Genomic DNA, 21,402 nt, shown 5'->3' on the forward strand with positions numbered 1-21,402 from the left:
AATAATTTGGTAAACTATTCAATTTAGTTTGAACATGTACATAATGCAAGTTTTATTTACATGTATTAATTAAAGTTTAAGCTTTTTTAATACTGCACAAATATTCAGATTATTTCTTTTACACTTGTTAGGGCTTCTTCCAGATAATGATCTCTCAGTGCACTGCTGTTAAGTTAGTACAGATGGATATTGCCTGATTTATTATTTGTATTTGGAAGAACATGGAGGTGCTGATACTACAAATGTCATGGAAACACTGATGCTCAAACACTCTAGATGAAATAAGGAGGAGATTAGTTATGTAGCATAACTAAACCACACCTCCATACAGCCAGTTAGAAACAACTGTCAGAAGTTCAAAATGGCTATTATGAGACATTCAGTAATTTTACAGCAATTCATCAAAGGGCCATGAAGGCAGGCCAGACAAAATTTGGAGCCATTATCATAAATGGGATTATTTTCACTTCTGAGTATCAAAATGTCATGATATCCAAGTTACGATTAGCTAAAGCAAGCAGGCCAGAATACATTGACTCCTCAGAGCGTGGTTTCTGTAATTTTAATTGAGTGACCTTACAGGTCTGAACAATTCCTGCCTACCTGGGCCTGTGTTTTTGTCAGCTCTCATTAGCTGAACAGTATCTGAGCAGTGGGTGGGGATTTTGAATTTTCCCCCTATATACAGCAAGAAGATTGGATAGAAAAATCACACAGAGTACTATGGCTCACTTGTTGCATCCCAAAAAATTATGGTTCTCCTTCCTTAATAGGATCCCAGATGTTCCTAATTTTTCATTGGTACCCAACCGTACAAATGCATTAATTTTAGAAGTGAGTTACACGAATTAAGTTCCTAAATCATATTTCTGTAGTAGATGACAAAGACCAACTGAGTAAAAGGATTTTACTTAGTTTTAATCAATCACAACTGTTTACATTCAAGTTTTAAAGTGGAAAAGTATCAGAAAATGTTTGCTTCACTAATGTTTTGTTAAGGCATGGAATGGACAAAACCACATCTATGAATAGCTAGGCATTCCATCCAAACCCCTTTTTATTTATAAATAAATAAACTACTAAACTCCATATCTGGAACTTGGACTACCCCTCATCTAAAACTGTCACGCACAGCGTTGGGTATATCAGAGGAAAAAAGGGTCATAAATCATCTTTGTTAATATCTAATGTACAGCATAGCATCCTACAAGATGTTTTAAAGTAGGGAATTCATATAATATTCCTGCTGGTAAATTTTCTGAAAATCCATGTCATGATCTCTGAGTTTTAGTTTCTGAGGACAAGTCTTACATATATTAAGAAATAGGAATAAATGGCACAAAAATATAAATATCTAGGTCAGAGTCTAGATCTATCTACTCTAGTTCTGCAGGTCTCTTACGATTAGTGCGTTTTTACATATGCCAAAAATACGCAATTTTTAGTAGCAATCAGGCATTTGGTGACAGAAGGAATATAAGCAGTAATCTTAAACTGTACATGTCTTTTATAGAATTTGAAAATGTACTATTAAGTTACTCACATTTTTGTTTTTATAAACATATAGGAAGATGGTTGATTTAGTCAAAAGTGCATTATAGCAAAGCTACTGCAGCAAGAAAAGGAAAACACGATATCCCATTTAAATTTTCTTGATACTAGTAACTCACTCATATCTTCATTTTAAAAAGAGATCCAAGAACCCATTTTCTACACACCTGAAGTTGCCTTGTTAGGCACTCTGCTCTCTGAGGACTTCTTTCTATTTTGCTCAACCCCCTTCATTGAGGTCTTAGGGGTTCTAATTAAATATAAAAGAGTTAATAAGTCACTTGCATTAAAATCCAAAGATTGTATCCAATAAAGAACACACTATCAAACTGTTCTTGGTATGAAAACAACTGTAAGTGATACAGTAGAGTCTCTTCCAGAACTTGCACATGTGAAACTCCTATTAACATTACTAGGAGTTATGCATATACATTTATAGGAGAAACTCTCCATGCACACTTTTTTTCTTACTACTCTATTCAAGAAACTGATCTAATGAGTACATGTTGCATTATTTAGGAGGTATATGTTTCTTATAAAATTATATTTCATTTTCAGTGAGTGGAAGCAAAACTTAATGGAATGAATGTTACAAATACAGATGTCAGAACACAGTGTAAATGAAAAACAGAGTATGAGACCACTGCACTTTTTCCCTTACAGTATAAGAAAAACAAAAGCTAGGAAATTTAAGAACTGTCTCACCATGAATTGTAAGTTAGTCATTTTGCATTTGAACAATATTTGCATTATGCATGTAGATCTTACTTGGAAATTATTTGACTCAGATACTGCATTTGCTTTCAACCTTTAAGTTGTGCATTAAAACACATACTGTACTCTTACCCTTGCCTGCAAAGAAGCCTATGAATTGGAGTATTTTGTCCTTGATTTGGCTGAAGTACTCTGTTAAAAACAAAATCTGTATTAGTTTTGTTTATTTTGTTTTTAAACAAGTTTTATTTTTATATATTGCCTTCCACATTCCAAGTATCCCAAAGAAGCCAGCACAGTGTTTGGTTACATGTTGCTAATGCAGAGAGCATCCAGTTATGCGTGTCAACCATTAAAACTCAAGAAAAGCACTGAAACAGCCTTCAGAGACAGAAAGAAGGAATCTATTTTACAGGTGTCTATACTAAAGGACTGAACTGTTTCAATTTAGAAACATAGCTGCTACGCATTTCTAGCGCCAACTGTTATTGCAACAGTTCTGTGTGCATACACTTATTACCCTGGTATAGTGAACCCACACACAGCACCACCTCCTACATTTGCTGTGGCTCTGAATTGTGGTACTTATCACAAGACTTCCGATAAGAAACCTGGAGCAGGTTCATAAAAGTAATAAATATTTTCACTGATTACTATGATGCTGCCCTCCTGCCCCCCCCCACCAGTGGTTTATTTGAATTATTTGCTTCTGCTTGTAGATCAACACTCACACATTGTGGGGGCAGAACTACACACGTGCCATGGCAGAGGCCATAACTTGCCCCTGCACCTGCTGCTCAACAGAGTTGCCTGGGGTTCACAATAAATAGCATCACCAACTTCATACGTTGGTCCTTGGGAAGACAGATCTTGCTTTTATTATTTTTGGAATTTTTTACATTAAATTTTGTATACAACTATGTTTGTTTGGGAATGACATGACCAGTGGCTCTTAGTTGTCATCATGGGATTGTCCTGGGAGGCCCAACTGAAACAGTGCAGCTGCAGTGCTTCAGGTTTCCGATCAAACTCGCACTGACACAGTTTGAAATTAAATGGGCAAAGCTATTTTTAAGATTTGCTCAAAGATGATGCTATCATACCAGTAGAGGGCATACCTGTGAAACACTGCATGCTATTTTACAAGCATGATGTTTGCATGCTATTTTACAAGCATTCTGAGCATCTGAACTGGTATTAGCCAATATTCTCTAGTGTAGACAGACGTTATCTGGAAGGCAGCACCTTTAACAGTTCAGTACTAGTTTATTAATACAGAATATAAAATAGGCCAGGTATGAGACATGAACCTGTTTCTTTACAATCTAGAGGCGAGAATGCTACTGAAGCTTGAGGATCTTCTTAAATAACCCCCATTTTCACAAGTTTCTACAGCTCGCTACATGAAGGTTCATGTCTGGGGAAGTGAAAAGAACAATATCATACTGCTTCAAAAACAGCATCAAGCATTTGCTTAAAGATGCTACCACTGCACCTAACACTTGAGAAACTTGGGAACAGGACGGACTGAATGAAATAAACACAAACAGACACGAAGGGTCATGTTTGAGGATATTAATCTTGAAAAACTAAAGCTGGAAAAGTACTATTTATTAACTGTAGGCAAGTTAATAACTTTTCATATAATAGTTTAGCCCTGTGCATTCTTCATTACCCAGGGGCAATGACGACAGGTGACTAGTTGATGGCAAGCAAGCAGTCAATAGACCTAGCATTGTAAAACTGTTAACATTTTAGTGTAAATTACAAACAAGTCATTTTCACTGACCTTGCTTCAGGAGTATTTTGTTTTAGGATTAATTTTTTATTTGGCATTCCCATTTCTGAAGCCCTAATGAAACAAAAAAAAGTCTAAGTATCCAAATACATTTTTTTAAACATTTCTTAAGAAAAAATTATAAAAATTGTCAGACAAGAAGCTAGAAAAATAAAAGGAAGCCACCTAAGTAATATTGCCACTATTTTGGCAAAATTACGTACAGTATAAACTATACTTTCCAACTGCAACACAAACAGAAGCAATTGTCTCCATTACGCCATAAGGCACTCCTACCAACATGCATGCATTTGTTATCATACACAGCTAATTTTGGAGAAAGCCATGAAAATAATTTAAAAATACAGCACTCACACTTTGCAAACCAAGTACAGACTAGTCACACAGGAGTCACTTCACTCATCACAGAGACAGCATCTTAACAGCACACAGTGACATTACACATAGCTCAGGACAAAGTGAAGATTATATCAAATCAACTGAGAACTAGAGGAAATTTTTGTAGGCAGGATGCAGCTACCTATATTGAATTTTGTCACGGGAGTGGGGCAACCACTAATCTTTTCAAAAATGGTTATGGATTTTATTGGCTACAAGCAGGCAAATTTTACCTTATCCAAAGGATGGCATCTCACATGGAAGAGAGTCCCCTATAACCATGGTGCGGCATTGGGTCATTACTGCTAACAGCAGGAATGTCACCTGCTTATGTCACCAGCACCATTAACTGCAGTAATGTGATTCACTTGAGTTGTTACAGCCAAATACAGAGGGTATTTGGACAATGATAAACGTAAACCATGATTCTGGAGATTAGACTTCAGAGTGAATTAGAGAACAGTCAGTAGGTACAGAGAACAAGATGAGGAGTGTTTATGTTGTTTTCAGCATGGGAACAAATATATATTGAATGTCTATATAAAAAAAATGCCATTATAAAGAAACAGAATTCAATACCCTCATGTAAAAAGGAATCTTACATATAAAAAAAGACTTTCTAGCAAATATGAGACTTCCAAAATCTGTAAGAAACTATTTTGCTAAAAGATTCAGCTGTATTCAAAGTAAAACTCCCTTCGTTCCAATTCTCTCTAGTAAAAATATTAAATACATACATACTTCATGTACTTCTTCCTATCCAGAGACTTCTGCGTAGCTGTCGAAAGTGTCACTCTCTCTCGTGGAGTCTTTATTTTAGCCTACAGAAACACAGTAGTGGATACTAATATTTGTTACTATTTTTGTTACAGTTGCCCCATCTGATCCACCTTAATGAAAAGATTGGCACTTTTCATTATAAAATCCGCTTTAAAAGATTTAATGCAGCTCTTTTTAGTTTACATGGTGATGTAGCTTTTAACATTCCAAACTTTAATTTAAAATAACAAAACCAATAAAAAAAGTTTTATGTGTACCTTTTTTCTTGCTATGAAATTAATTCCATCATCTCTCTCACACACACACACACACACTTTGGAAGCATCCAGGCACCAAGTCCCTACTGTAGACTGGAGTCTTTCTGAACAAGTTTAACTACTGGAGCACCATAGCTAAAGCCACACAATTATCAGGAAAATTGTTTTCAAAAGCTAAGGTTTATATTTCTTACTGGGTCAGGGGAAAAAAAAAAAATCTGTATCTTACTCCAATCACTAACAACAGATATTTAACCTCGCGACAAAAGTATACATTTTCCTAGTTTTAAGTGTTTCTTACTGGATAAAAACTTGGAACATACCATTTGCCTCAGCATTTTCTCTTTGCGAACTTCACGATCATGACGCAGGATATGCATTCTTTCAGATACTTCCATTATAAAGAATATATCATGGATGTCATACAGCGCAGCTCGCAGCTGAAATAAATCAAAGCTTCCATGAGGCTTTCTTGGTGAAACTAAATTTTAAAACCCTCTGTGTCAGTACAAAATGGCCATAGTTAAAATTATTTCAGATATTGACCTCTGAAATCTTCAGATATCTCTGTCAGAGATAAAATAATTTTTCTCTTTTACAATGATGGAGTAATTATAAAAGAAAAGCTTAGAATATACATTACTTGAGCCATCACTCTTTCTTGTAGGGATGCATCTTGCACCGAAACAGTTCCTCTCTTTAAGGGAGCTTCAGACTGAAAAATTTTTATGAACTCCATAGTATCCTAAAAAATAAAAAGAAAGATTAAGCGTAATACATAATCTTTCACACTGAGTGGAAGTAAATCTCAAACCATTTATACATCTGCTTCCTTAATCTCAAAAGTTCAGAGGAAAAGGATAGTGTTGGCAGAGAGTGGTGGGTAGCTAAACAGACATGGATTTAACCATAATCCTCTAAAAAAAAAATGGGGCACTTAGACCATCTCCTCCTTGGCCTTACTCCTGTAACAAAGCAGAAGTAACTTAGCATTCTCACTATTGCAAGATTGGGTTCCCCTATACACCGTATCCTATTCAACATCTTTTACTTTGTACCTACACACACACACCATTCTCCACACTTGTGCTGTACGGGAACAACTAATACTAAATCTACACCTTAGACCTAAGAAATATTCAAATTCATAGAGATGGCATTCCACTTCACCAGCTTTTCCTACTGCTGTCTTTCTGAGCAACAGCAGTGACAGGGGTAAATCACTCATCTTTTCCCTTCTCACTCCCTTGTCCCTAGCTTCCTCTCCTCATATGAAATTAATCAGGGACAGAGGGGCAGATAGCGGACATTAAAAGAATACCTTTGATGACCCTAATTTTAGCATCTAACTATTTGAATATTTAGGAAGCTGCAAAATCACAGCATAAGTTTGACACAGGAAACCTCTGTACTAACTCAGGATCCAGGAAACATATAGTTAGATTTAAAAAAGTTTTAAAACAGCAGATATGAAAGTTGGAATAAGGTATATCCTGCCATGCAAGGTTCATTTCAACTAACAGTTTGCACACTAGATATATTAAGAATATATCTAAGGAACAATTATCCAACTTCAGTCTGTATTAGAATGGTTTATAGGTCACTTCAAAAAAAGCACAAGAAAAGGTTCTGTTGGGACACTATAAAAAAGTGGTACGCACACAGCATGCAATAAATTAACAACTATGTTTTGGGTACTTAATTCATTCTCTAAAAACGATAGAGCTATACTATTTATGAAGCAAACTTCATTAGTTAATCCTGAAAGTAAAATGAATTTTGTGCTCTGGCAAAAAGTCTAGATCTAATTTGTCATCTGAAAGGAAGCAGAAGAAACCAACAGGAGGGGGGTGGAGGGAATGCATAAAGCAAGCATCTTTACAGTTATCTCCTTACTTTTACGGTTTGCCTAAGATATTTCAATTTTTCTGTTTGCATGAGCCTACGAGTCAGAAATCCCTTTGCCAAGGCAGTGATCTTACTGAACTTCATTTGCATCTCTGGATTGAAGGCCTTTTAAGAGATAAAAAGAAATTAAAATTAAGAGATTTTCTTTGCTTTAATATCAACTCCAATAAAAGTTCTGAATTTTAATTTCTCAAAATAAATTAAACTGAATTGATTGCAACTTGTTTAACAAAAATGTCTGTACACCTATCTTGTATTAACAGCCAGGTATTAAATTTTGCCAAATACACTTTGGCTAGCCAGAACTCCCCAGTATTAATTTGGTTAACAGAATAAAGATGTGGTTACATGATTAGTTTGCCTGTACTGTAATGAGAAAAATATTGTTCTGCTCTCTTCTTGTGTCTGCTAGTACAAATCCATCTAAAAACTGTGGATCAACTAGTAGTTTTGCATTGGAAGTTATTAATGCATACCTGCAGTAGCAGTTGTCCTGAAAGAATTGCATGGTTAAGCAAATAAAAAAAAATAAATAAATAAAAAAAGAGAAAAGTTTAAGTCAATTTAATTTTCACACCTGAGACCACCTGGTTTTGGCCCTAATAAGCCTGGATGCTGATATTTTTGACATTCCACTACCAGATGGTCCCCAGAGGTAGAATGGAGCTTCATTTGTTGAACCAAAACTGCTGGGCATGGTAGTGTTGGCAAAACCTATATGAAAAGAGAATGGATAATTAAACAAATGAGTACTCAACAGGAAGCCTGTGCACACAAACTACTATTCAAATACTTACACGTCATACACCAGTTACACACACACAGTTTTATGACATCTGCAATTTTTTTTTTAAATGTACAGAGATATTCTATGAAACCAAATAAACGACAGGAGTACTTGTGGCACCTTAGAGATAGCAGCTAACATTCTTTATTAAAGCCAAATCTTTCTTGAATTTACTTTACATCAGGATATACATTGGACTAAAATTGCTGCCAGGATTTTCCCTTGTGTTGTATGCACTATATTCTTATGTCACGTATGTTTGTTCAAAATGCAGAAATATCCTAATCAAAGTGGGAAAGGGTCCACCACTATGCTAGTGTGTGAAAAAGTCCCCAACAGATGGCACGTCAGATAGTAAAATGATACTGTACCAGATCTTATCCAAAAGGCATATGACCAAGGAAGATACTTTCAGAATTTTATTACAGTAGTAGTTTCTGATCCTGCAAAGTGGACATAAGCCTAATACATTTTAATAAGGACTAATACATTTTACATAGACTGCTAAACAGCTGTAAGGTATTAACTTTCAATACTTCCTGCCTAGACTGGATTCCAACGTGAAGAAGCAGAGATGCTGCCATCATCAATACCATGAACAGGCCAGTACATTTTGTATATTCTGCTTTAAAGTGCCCAGTAAGCTTTTAATAATTATTTGCCCCCTACTTTTACCAGTGCTATTCGAGTTTGTGTTATGGATTGTCTCCACTTGAGTCAGCATTGTTTCCAGCAAGCCACTTTCGCTTATTTTTCTCCATTCCAGTTCCATCCCACTGCTAATGGTCATTTTGGGTATTTCTATGTCTGCTGTAGCACTCTTCTTTCCTTTAAACCTTCTCTCCTGCTCTTCTATCTCCTGCAGATTAAAAGTCTGAAATAAACCAGATCTTTGATTCTACGTAATGGAATTTAAATACATTTTGAGCAAGCAATTAATTGTATCTTGGCATAAGCTTCAATACAACATAGGCAGTTTAACTACTATCTAAAGCAGCAGTTTTCAACCTTTTTTCCCATTTGCGGACCCCTAAACATTTTTGAATGGAGGTGCAGACCATTTTGGAAATCTTAGGTATAGGCTGTGGACCCCCACGTGTCCACAGACCACAGGTTGAAAAATCACTGATCTAAAGGCATCTTAATTTCCATTAATCTCTATGTAACAAACAGTATATCGTATATACTCGTTCATAGGCCGCATATTTCTGGTAAAAAAGTGACGCATCAAAGAGCGGGGGTCGGCTTATAAACGGGTCTACACCAAAATCTGATGATTTAAAACTCTATCAAATCATTGAATTGAATATCTAATACACTGTCCTTTTATTTACCTGGAGTGTCTGCAGGCATGGAGCCCCTCCGTTCCCTGTGGCAGTGGTTCACTGTTCCCATTGGCTGGGAACAGCGAACCGCGGCCACAGGGAGCTGAGGGGCTCCATGCCTGTGAACGCTCCAGGTAAACAAAACGTCCCAACCCGCCAGCAGCTTACCCTGGTGGGCCGGGAGCCAAAGTTTACCAACCCCTGAAATATAGGGTCGGCTTATGAAAGGGTCATACAGTTTTTACTATTTTTACCTATCCATCTTGGGGGTCGGCTTATAAACTAACGGGCTAATGAACGGGTAATTGCACTTAAAACAGATGTGCTGAATAAATATACTGTAAGAAACCCAGGAGAGCTCAGCCTTTCCCAAATAATATACACACCTGGCTTCCTATCCCTTTTGGCTATTTTAATAGATCATGAAGATGTTATGTAAGTCAATACCTGACTGTGCAGTAATTGTCTAGCTTTTCCAGGATGTCTAAGTCCCCATTGCATCTCTTGCCTTTTGCAGTTTGATACAAAAGCATGCATCTATTATACATCTCTCTCCTGCAAATACCCTTTCATCTCTATACTAAAACAGAGAATAGTCCTAAGCCTCCTGTTTTTGTTGCATGAGTTTTCTCAATGCTCTAAATGCTGCTAGCCAGACCAAAATGGAAGCTCAGAGAAGGTTTCACACAATCATATTTTTCAAAGAGCTTCCACAAATTCAGACAGATTTATTATAAATATCCATCTTGAGTATGACATTCAGAGAAAGATTATATTGTTTCAGCTCCTTATACTGAAATAGCAAGTTGAGCAGTTAACCCTAAACACCTCGTGTTAGCATTTTCCTATCTTGTTCCCCCACCTTCTGTAATTTCTCCTGTTCTCTCTCTTGTTCAGCTATCAGTACTGATAGTTGTTGTGCATGCTGCTCTTCAAGTCTCTTCCTCATTTCTTCAAAAGCCAACAATTTATTTTTCAAAATCTCTTCTTCTGAAAAGAAAAAAAATACACGCATCATAAAGCATTAATTGTATATTCTTACATTTTCTAAGTGTTCTGCAAGGTAGATAAACAAATCTCTACATTTTCAATACATTTTTCCAGTGGGTGTTATACAGCACCGTTGGTATAGCCACAAAAACATGAAGTAGAATATTTTTCTTTTATTTCATATTCATGTTTGTGAGATCAGCATATCCATGGATGGGATGGTATAAATGGCACTGACCAATCCCAGATTCAAGAGGTCACATGCAGAGACTAGCTCTGAAAAGAATATGACTACTTGCTTGAGTGAACAAAACATTTATTCCACTCAGTTTTGATAATTTCTTTACAGACTTCATTAGAGAAAAATTAACAGACATATACATGACATCTTAATTCTTGAACTGGACCACGACCAATCCTGGTAATACTGAAGTTACTTGCAGCTAATATTTTAATGCATGTACATTTCTATTTGCAGTGTGCATCTGTTTACTTACATTTTAAGAACTCAAAAAAACTGCTCTACCATAGTCCTGCTCACCACACTCATGCGCCCTACTGACCTTTCCCTGGCACACAAGAATTCCCTTAGATTTTCTTTCTGTTATTAAAAATTTCACAAGAATCCCCGTACATGCACAGTGAGTCTGTGCTGCTAGAATCTCTCCAGTCTCTTTGGAGGTTTCAGATTAAAAATGGCTGAATATTTAAAACACACCCCACAAACCCATGCGTGCTCTTTAAAATTTTCTTTGGATTATTTTTCAGTTGAGTTTTCCTCCTTTCATGTTTATGTTCCACCAAGATATAGCAAGCGCCTTTATTGGCATGATTGTTTAATTTCTGTTCAGTGGCCTTTCATTTTTCTTTTTTTAAAATCTCTCTAATCTAATTATATACACAACAATTTTCAATAGAACAATATCAAAAAACTTTATAATACAAAGAGGAAAAACTCTGGTTATGGCAGAAAATGGTGATTTTGAGAAAGCAGATCAGATAAAAAAATGTTTTATATAACAAGAAAATGAATACCTTTTCTGGTATATGCTATATGAAAATGTCTAAGCACATACTCCTGTATCATTCATTATCAAGTAGGAGGTATAAGGCTTTTACCTCTAATGAGGCAACTTTCATCTACGGAAGATCATTTTGGTCATTCTATAGCAACCTTCAGAAAAACTTGGTTTACTACAGGGCCTTACTCAATGTTTAGTGGATTAAAAATACAGAAATGTATCCTGTCATTTTATCATAAATGATGTACAAGTTAGGGGAATAATCAAAAAACTAAGGTGCAGATGAAAGACAGTGGCCTATTTTCTAAAAATGAAATTTCTAACTAAAGGTAACTTTCCAACTTGGAAAAAGGCTGACTACAGAAAATGTTATCTCACCATTAGTACTACTGCCCGAGGTTTCATTCTTGTTACAATAAACAGATCCTATAGGGCATCTTCGGTCCTGCAACCTCCACTTCTCTTGTTCTTCTGTTCCATCTGTTAAAACATATGGGTTGTTCTCTTTCTGTGAACTATCAATATCCAAATCAAGCCTACGTTTCACTTTTTCAAAACCATTTTCTACAAACTGTTCATTTCCAGAAGAAACATTTGGAGTATCCATCTGCTGATGCTTATTCTGGCTTTGTATCAGTAATGGAGATGGATTTTCTACATCATAAGATTTATTGAGTTCCACGGGTGAATTACTTTTGGTGTTTTCTAATAAACTATCTGGCTTGATTCCATTCATAGTTACGAGCTTTTGAGTCACCATCGACTGACTGACTGCATATGACTCATGCAATTTTGGAGTTGCAGTACAAGTAGTACTGTCCATTTTGTATGGCCTTCTACCATCCAGCTTTCCCTCCATTATGGAAGACACCATCATTCCTTTGCTCTCTAGCTGACTAATGGAATGCTGACACATGTGATTTGAAGTCTCTGAAGAATTCGTGTTGACAACATGAGCTTTGCTAGAACAAACTGCAGCGAAGTCAGCAGTGAATTTTGGCACAGGTTCAGATGCATTGGTTTGATCAGTGGCATCTTGTATGATCAAGTCAATTGCTCTTCCCTTGTTTATAGGGCTTAATTCATAGGCATTGACAGGGTTATTGATAACTATGTGTCCCATTGATGAAGGTCTTGGACGTCTTCGGTGCATTTTAGGGCTCATACTTGGCTCCGGGCTGGGTAATTTGGCATAAGAACCCGTAAGGCTTCTGACAATACTACTGTCATTATCAAAGGTAGAGGTGTTTTTAAACTCTTCATCTGAATCCGAATCCAAAACTGGAGGTGTTCCAGCTCTGTTAGGTATATCCACTTTAGAAAAATTGGGTAAAGCTGATGTACTCGTGCTATTTACTTGGGCAGAGGCACCTTGAAGAAGAATATTTGATTTATTAAGACTTGGTTTATCAAGTGTCAGAGGAGTACAGTTCCTGCCTGTAAACCTCGCTCTCTCTTTCCCAGAGAGATTTGTTTTAACTGCATCATTTTCTTTATCTGAAAGACTTTCATTAATACTTCTTTTTGAATTACTTCTTAAGCTACGTCTGGTTTGCTCTCTCTCTATGTACTCCCTAGACTTTTTCAGAAGATTTTGAAGACTCACTACATAAGGATCAGGTACTTCCTCACCATCTGGTGGCACCTCTGTATGCTCTTGGTTTACATGTGCATTTGAAGTAGTCATATTTTGTGTTTTATCAGGAGATGTAACCTTCGGGCAAGCAATATTTTCTGAGAGGTTGCTCTCACTTTGTTCAGGAGGAATATGTTCTTCTGTGCCTCTAACTGAGTCTATTCTACTTGATGTAATCTGGATAGCTGGCACAATTTCCAATGTTTTTTCAAGATCTGTAGTACCACTGCATGTAATAGAACTTGACAAATTGATGTTTGATAGCATTGTGAAGCCATCTGAGGCTTTTGATTCTGAATTAGAGTGACCACTCTCAGGCTCCCACTGATCCAAATCACTCATACCAGACACCTTTCTGACCTGCAAAGACAAACGGAAAGTTATGTCAATTCAATGTAATAAAGCCCTTCTGTTTTCTAATTAAGATTAAGTACATATGCCTTCTGATCTATAAAGTTAGATTGCTGTCACTTTAATGCAACATGAATTTTCCAACTTGAACAGAATGGAACTATGGCAACCACACTAATCTACGATGCAGAAGATGACCTTTCCAACTGGCAAAGGTAATTTGAGGAGAATGCAACATAAATATTTTAATATTTGGCTTAGTCAGAAGTTTTTATCATCATCAGACCACCACCTACGATAAAATTATATTAAAAGAAAAATGGATATTTAAACATATATTCTTTAAGTAATATTGTGGCTGCCAATTGTCCTGAACATTGTTCTTTAATAGTACGTTACATAAATGTATCATTGGCGTTTATTCAGACATGTAATTCAAATAACTTCAGCATTAACATTAAGTATACTTCAACTCAGATTCACCCACTGCCAATTAAGAGAAGCATTACGCAAAAGAGTACATACATAATTCTCAATGACATTTATGGACATACAAGAAAACTTTTTTGGTTTTCATTATTATGTAACCAGAGCTAAGAAATATCAACTTTTCTGTGGCAAGCAACTGACAAAAAAAAAAAAAAAATTTTGCACAGCCCATTCAGTGTTTGTATACTTGTATAAATTCATAGTCCTTTTTAGGTATAGGTAACAGTGCAGCTATTGACAATAGGCACATTTAAACTAAAGAATAAAAAGTTGCCCAAGTTGTATCAACGTAAGTGCCCACTAACCGCAGGAGGTCTAGAAGAAAGCAAACCATGATTTTTGTTTTAGAGTAGCAGCCATGTTAGTCTGTATTCACAAAAAGAAAAGTAGTACTTGTGGCACCTTAGAGACTAACAAATTTATCTGAGCATAAGCTTTCGTGAGCTACACTAAGGTGCCACAAATACTCCTTTTCTTTTCGCATTATTTTTGTATTCTTAACATATGCTCCTGGTCTGCCTTTCAAATCCCAAGTTAGGTGATAGTTTCCATGCACACAGTAGTAAACAATACAAGAAGCTCAATAGATTACATTTGCCACCTCAGTAATAAAACTTGAGCCCAATGCAAACTGTGTTCATTTAGCTGGTAGGTTAGTTCAAGGGCTTTATTACATCCTACTAAAAAACCCAAACTACACTGTTTTAAGAAGCCTATTTAAAAAAAAAAAATTTAAAGCAGGGGTTCTCAAGCTTTTTCTTTCTAAGGTCCCCCCAACATGCTATAAAAACTCCACGGCCCACAACTACTGGTTTTTTGCATGTAAGAGCCAGGGGTAAGAGCCAGGGCCAGCATTAGGGGTAGCAAGCAGGGCAGTTGCCAAGAGTCCCACACCACAGAGAACCTTACGAAGCTAAGTTGCTCAGGCTCTGGCTTCAGCCCTGGGTGGCAGGGCTTGGGTCACTGGGCTTCAGCGCCTTTGGCCCCAACAAGTCTAATGTCAGCCCTGCTTGGTGGCCCTCCTGAAACCTGCTCATGGCCTCCCAGGGGGCCCCAGACCCCTGGTTGAGAACCACTGATTTTAAATATCTACCTGTCTAACCCCTGAGAACAGTCCCATCATTGCACAAGAAAAAATTACTACAATATAAATTTTGAAGCATACACCAGCACTGTTATTTATTTTGCAAAATTTAGTCACTAGCCTACAGTTTCAGGCGGGAAAAAAGGGTAATGTCACTAGTTAACAGTTTTTATACTAGTGACCAGTCTGAAGGAAATCTATCTAGCTATTTTAAATGGTGTTATGAAAACAACAGCTGTACCACAAAAACTAGCTCATTTCTACAAAAACCAAACTGAGCACTGACCACAACTGAAAACTTAACAACATTATTTAAAACTATTACATGTATTCATTGTAATTGTTCACCAGGTCATACAATATAAATTACTAGCAAATGTTGGTCTAAAGAGGGTAAACTGCTAGTAACCGCAAGTTTATATTAGGGAACTTATGAGCTTCAGTGACCCTTGGTATGTGTATGAAAATGTCTACAACAACTAATTAAAAAACCTTGCATCAAACTTGCCTGCACGTTTTCCAGGATCTCCTGAACACGATTCAGTAAAGCTCTTTTCCTGGAATTCTGCTTCCAGATCTCTACATCAATTGCTTTTTGTTTATCCTGATGCATTTCCTTTTTTCTCTCAAGACTCAGCTGAAAAACAAAGTATCAGTGACTCCTTTTCTTTATCAAAAAGAAAATTAAATGTAAAAAATATTTAAAAAAAAACTTGGTATGTTATGGCTGTAATTCCCTACTGCTCCAGCTCCACCAGTAGTAGCTGTAGTGTCAAGGATCAGTTAAACGACAGCAGTAAAGAATGCCTATGCCCTTTTTACACTATAATTTACACCACTGCTACCTGTTAGAATTCGGTCTATGAAATACACTAGGGTCGATGTGGTGCAAGACAGGTATAGCGGGAGTGGACTATTGTAGAAAGGAGGGTATTATTGAGTGGGGAAGGGCAGCCTTTAGAGAAGAAAGACCAGTGGATATAGCAGGAAGGGAAGAAAAAAAGGAGTCCATCCAGCAGGCATTCCCCAAGTCATAGGCACCACAATCTAATTTGTTCAAATGACAAAATCCTCTTGTACTAAATTGCATGACAATCCCCCTATCCCACCACCCTTATTTGGGTTTTGAACCTCAACATTACAGACAACTACTTGTCTCCTGTACTACTCAAGGTTGGTCATACTTTATCGAGACAGAAATAACTAAACAAAAATGGTTGTCCTCTTCTTTTTTAATAGAAATGCCTAACTGACAAGGAAATCTTACCAGAGGTGAAAGCACAGGAATGCCATAGAATTGAATAAGTGAGATATTCTTCTGAGCAGATGAAGAGGTTTCCCTTTGAATCGACTCTCCTTGGATCCTGGCAAGATGCTTTTCACAGAACTCCTCATAGTCCTCCATCTTAATATTGTACTGCACATAGAGAAAATATTACTGACAAAAACACGAAGTACAGCAATATACATGACAATCTTGGCTTACAGAATTAGAAAATAAATTGTTCTCTAAAATGTGTTATGTTTCTGTCTCTGCCACCAGAAACAAAAAAGAACCAATACTTATTCTTCTTTAATCTGTACTACTGTCAACCCCAAATTAAATTGTTCCTAAGAGACTGCTGTCTCATAAAGGGCTTCATTCTCATTGATTTCAGTGGGAGCAGGACTGGGACCTTAAGTTGCTAAAGAAAGAGGCTTTGAGGTACCAAGTTACTGGTAACTCTTGTTACTCTATACAGTTCTCCCTTGACAGAGCCATTCTTTACAATCTTGGCAGTGAAACATCAGAAATACTAGTACTAAAAATATGATGGTGGCAATGCTGTTATTGTTACTTGTGAAGAAAAAAAAAAGCATGCATCTGATTGAGAGTAAACTGGGAAAACAAACTAACACTATAAAGATGGTTAGGCTCAAACTAGCTTTGCTATCGGAAGGTAAGTAAGTTTCTTTTAAACTAACAGTTTAGAAAATAAACAAAACTATATTGTTTGTGCCCTCAATGCGTCTAAGATGAATGCACTGCTATTGTTTTACAAAAAGTACATCCTCCCTTGAATGCTGTTTTGGGCGAGGAAAGAAATAGGCAGCTCAATATAAATGTTCATGATGTAATCACAAGAATAGATGGTTCCTTCGATTATGATGTACCATAATAGAGATTTGCAATACAGAACGCACTGTTATAAATAAACCACTTAAGTTAGCAATAGAAGGCAAACACATATGTTTGCAGGTGCTGTAATTAATCAAACACCTGAAACAACCATTTCTAATACAGGTGATTGAGAAGCACTAGCAAGAACCAAAAGGCAAATAATTATGTGCCCTGACATGTACATAATGAACCAGTACAGCTATTCCATTGGTGAATCCTGAGGACATCATAAAGCCATGAAAATTAGAGCCTGAAAGATTTGTACGTCACCTGAATCTCATGACAGATATTTGCAAGTTTTAAATCTATGTACCTTATTTAACAAAGCACATGGTTAAACAAATAAATCAATGACATATTCCCCCAAAGACATATCTCCACCAATGCACAAAATCCTCCTTCCAATCCCCTCATTATGTTCTCACAAATATAAAATATGGTTATTACAAAATCCCCACAGATTACTAGAATCCTAAAATGGAATTATAACCAACATGTACAAGTTACTCCAGTTTCCTAATGGTAATGCTATTAGAATCATCACTAGAATTACAGCTTTACTACAGAGGGCAGGGTACAAATCAAAGTGTTTTGTTAGATCTTCTATACAATAATTTGTGCAATTCTGAGACTGCAAGGAGGAAAGGTACACCAAAGTTAGGAAGCTGTGAGCAGAAGTAGTGTGTCACATTACTGTGAGTTACTTATGATGCAAACCACCTACAACTACATATATAAGGGGAAAAATACATTCCTGGGTTGATAAATTATTAACCTGCTCTGCTTGAGTCCACGAGCTCAGAACCAAGGAAGAGAAGAAAATTCTGCTACAACTACCAGAATTGCTTGTTCCCTATTTTTACAGAACTCCCTTTCTTCCACAATATAAATTCACTGCACTTCTGTACTAAGTGATTGAACCACTGCTGTCAAAATGTGGACTTTTCAACCAAAGCCCTCAAATTATTAAGTGTGCAGAGAAGAAATTAAGATTTGAGTCACTGAATCTGTGATGGAGAATCCAAAAGCAACCATTCTACAAGTAGTGCTAAAAACTTCTCAGCCAAGAAAAAAAAATATTCTCAGCTGGTAACTGGTCTTGTGTGTTATTTGTTTTCAGGATTGTTGGGGTCAGGAAGTTATTTGGGGCCAGCTGTCTTTCACCTCATCTCCCTTTTATCTGATCAGGTCTCATTATGGCAATGATAACCCCAATGCGTATGTTAAATTTCAGGCTCTCTTGCAAATTGGATGGAAACCGGAAATTCCCTACAAATCATAAAACTGGTTCCACTCAAAACCACCACCAACAATGCTGATATGGTGGCAACCCCCATCCAGATTAAAAATTCACAGCCAAGCAAGAAACTCAAAAGGAGAGGCAGGACTTGCATGCTTTGTGTTTTTCTCACTCTCGTTCCTGCCTTCTTCCAAAATGCCCCTCCCTTAAGTTTCAAACGGCCTCCTAATTTCCTCGCAGCCCCTATCCCCTCTTCATCCAAACGCCTCCTCAAAGGCTTGCTCTTTCTGTGAAGTCCACCAGCATTAACCCACATGACTCAAATGCCTTGTCCACCCACCCCCAAACACCCACTCAACCCCTCCCCCCAACTAAAACGTTCCCTCTGAGCCTTGTCTCAGCTACAGCTGCCTTTCAGAACGCAAACTCCGTGGGACTGGGACTCTTCATCGTATACCGCGCCGAGCACATCCCTGACACCAAGTCCCGCAAGGGGGCAGCCTTCAGCGGCTGAAGTGGGGGGAGAACCGCGTCAGTTTTCGCCTCCTCCTGAGAGTGCGGAGACAGCAGCGGCCCCACACGCGCCGGGCTACAAGCGGAGCTGTCAGGCCAGGACCCCGGGGGGCAGAGCCCCCGTCCCCACCACATAACGCTGGAGCATTTTAAACCCGGGGTGACGATCCCCCGCGCCAATCGCCCCCGCCTCCTCACTCGGGCAGTCCCGCCCCCGTTCTGGCGGGTCCCCTTAGGCAGGTGGCGGCCGCGGCCCCTCAGGTTCAGGTTGGAGGAGGAGGCCCGGAATCAGTCGCACCCCTCAGCCGCAGGGCCCCGGCACACACCTCGGAACGGCGTCCCCGTCCCCGCGCCAGGGCAGACAGGCCCACAGGCCGGTACGTGCTCCGAGGCCCCCAAGGAGCGTGGATACGATGCGGGCGGGCCCAGCGCACCCAGGTTCCCTGCACAGAGCGCGCCGCGGCGCTCCCCGCCAGAGAGCAGCTGGCTCCTGGCAACCGCAAACCTCGCCGCACCCCGCCCTTCTCGCCAGCCCTTCCCACCCCCCGCCAGAGCTTCCGGCTGGAGGCGACTAACCGAGCTGTTCAGCTAAGTGACCCAAGCCGGATACTACAAATCCCAGCATGCAATGCTTCCCCGCGCCCACTTCCTCACGCAATCTGACGCGGAGAGTTGCATGCTGGGAATAATAGGCTTATTGGGCTCTAGCCTGCTTGCCTCGTTCTGGAGCAGGGGTGGGCAAACTGTGGTCCCGGAGACGTGTCCGGCCCTTCAGACGTTTTAATCCGGCCCTCGAGCTTCCTCCGGGGAGCAGGGTCGGGGGCTTGCTCTATGCAGCTCCCAGAAGCAGTGGTAGGTCCCTGCTCTGGCTCCTACACGTGGGGCAGCCAGGGGGATCCACACGCTGTCCCCACCCCAAGCACCGCCCCTGCAGCTCCCGTTGGCCAGCAAACAGGTCCAATGGGAACTGCAGGGGCGGTGCCTGCGGATGGGGCAGCACGCAGATCCACCTGGCTGTGCCTCTCCGTAGGAGCCACAGAGGGTGCATGCCACTGTTTCTGGGAGCTGCTTGAGGTAAGCGCCATCCAGAGCCTGCATCCCTAACCCTCTGCCTCAGCCCTGGTCCCTCTCCTGCCCTCCAAACCCCTCAGTCCCACCCTCCTGCATCCCAGGGCCTGCACCCCCAGCGGAGCCCTCATCCCCCCCACCCGCACTCCAGCCCAGAGCCCCCTCCTGCACCCTGAACTCCTCATTCTGGCCGAAACCTAAAGCCCTCACCCCCTTCTGCACTCCAACCCCCAATTTCATGAGCATTCATGGCCCACCATACAATTTCCATACCCAGATGTGGCCCTCAAGCCAAAAAGTTTGCCCACCACTGCTATGGAGCATTGCATGCAAGGATCTGTAGTTTTGGGGGGGGGGGGGGAGGCTGTGCTGTGCTTCAGACTTAAATGTGAAGGTGACTCCCATTTTATATCAGGTGTAGGGAGTCTTGTTTCCTATGCTGTTATTCCCAGAATCACCCTGATTCATAGGTGCTGGAACTAGGGGTGTGGGGCATGCCACCGCAGCCCCTGGCTTGAAGTTCCATCATATACAAGGTTTGAAGTTTGGGTCAATGGCTCTCAGCACCCCCACTATGCAAATTGTTCCAGCACCCCTGGGCTGATTTTCAATGGAATCTGTGCAAAGGTCCTAATAACACTTCAAGGGTCCTGAAATCAGCACCATCTTTCACAGCATCACAGTAAAGTTCAAGTGGGGTGTCACCATACTGCATTTGAGAGGAGATGATATTTTGATAGACATGGTGATAACATGTCAATGCAGCCTTCAGACAGAGACATCATTCACACTCCAGTTTTACCCTTTCACACAAGTCATCAGGCCCTCAGACTTTCTCTAAAATGTCATCACTTCTGTCTGTTCTGCAGCCCTGGGTACAGCCAGCTGCTAAAGCGTTTAGCAAGCAGGCATGAGGCAGGTGGGTTTGAAAAACACACAGCTGCTGCACTAGCTCAGGCTAAGTCTGCTTAGGTTTGTAGAAACATTGGGGGAGGTAAGCATAGAGACTAATAGTTACCATTAGTAGCAAGAGCCTTACATCAATTACTACTTTAACTCTCTGAGGCTGCTTTTTTAAATCTTAAAATAACACAGAACTTGTCAAAAAAATTTTAAATACTTTTCTGAGCCACTTAATTAATCATAAATTATTTCAGTCCTATATGTGTCTGGCTGGTTTTGTCAGGATACAGCCAGCATTATGACCAACTCTAGGCCGATTACGTTGTGGCTTCAATGAGCCAGACATTGCTTGAACTAATACCTGAGCTATTCCCAACATCTGTTGATGCAGGAGAAGATGAAAACTCATGACAAAGTCAGTCATAATCCAAGAAAAACCATATCAGT

The 21,402-nt window shown here is 39.2% G+C and overlaps 1 protein-coding gene and 1 long non-coding RNA gene across 29 annotated transcripts in view; one reads left to right on the forward strand and one right to left on the reverse strand.

The window, feature by feature from the left end:
* LOC122462168 overlaps window positions 1-8,775 on the forward strand; it is a 24,794-nt gene extending 16,019 nt beyond the window's left edge. Inside the window, exon 3 of the long non-coding RNA XR_006284563.1 lies at window positions 8,721-8,775. This is a non-coding gene — a long non-coding RNA (uncharacterized LOC122462168). The remainder of the gene's footprint in view (window positions 1-8,720) is intronic.
* Window positions 1-19,652, reverse strand: part of CCP110 (centriolar coiled-coil protein 110) — a 25,729-nt gene extending 6,077 nt beyond the window's left edge. For 4 of the 28 annotated variants that reach the window (XR_006284555.1, XR_006284558.1, XM_043524501.1 and 1 more), the window contains exons 1-14: window positions 19,311-19,532; window positions 16,338-16,508; window positions 15,579-15,707; window positions 11,889-13,506; window positions 10,361-10,488; window positions 8,843-9,047; window positions 7,964-8,100; window positions 7,375-7,491; window positions 6,122-6,223; window positions 5,802-5,918; window positions 5,183-5,262; window positions 4,055-4,117; window positions 2,398-2,457; window positions 1,719-1,801 (exon numbers count right to left, since the gene is read on the reverse strand). Coding sequence is in view for 24 of the 28 variants with exons in the window: in XM_043524501.1 (XP_043380436.1) it covers window positions 1,719-1,801; window positions 2,398-2,457; window positions 4,055-4,117; window positions 5,183-5,262; window positions 5,802-5,918; window positions 6,122-6,223; window positions 7,375-7,491; window positions 7,964-8,100; window positions 8,843-9,047; window positions 10,361-10,488; window positions 11,889-13,506; window positions 15,579-15,707; window positions 16,338-16,475 (2,977 nt within the window). In the remaining 4 variants the exon portion in view is untranslated. Of the gene's footprint in view, window positions 1-1,718; window positions 1,802-2,397; window positions 2,458-4,054; window positions 4,118-5,182; window positions 5,263-5,801; window positions 5,919-6,121; window positions 6,224-7,374; window positions 7,492-7,963; window positions 8,101-8,842; window positions 9,048-10,360; window positions 10,489-11,888; window positions 13,507-15,578; window positions 15,708-16,337; window positions 16,509-18,006; window positions 19,138-19,310 lie in introns of those variants that run through there. The other 24 variants (XR_006284560.1, XM_043524512.1, XR_006284557.1 and 21 more) reach the window with 23 other exon arrangements.
* Between the last annotated feature and the right edge of the window lie 1,750 nt (window positions 19,653-21,402).

This window comes from Chelonia mydas, chromosome 10 (assembly GCF_015237465.2).
Source record: "Chelonia mydas isolate rCheMyd1 chromosome 10, rCheMyd1.pri.v2, whole genome shotgun sequence".
NCBI lineage: Eukaryota > Metazoa > Chordata > Testudines > Cheloniidae > Chelonia > Chelonia mydas.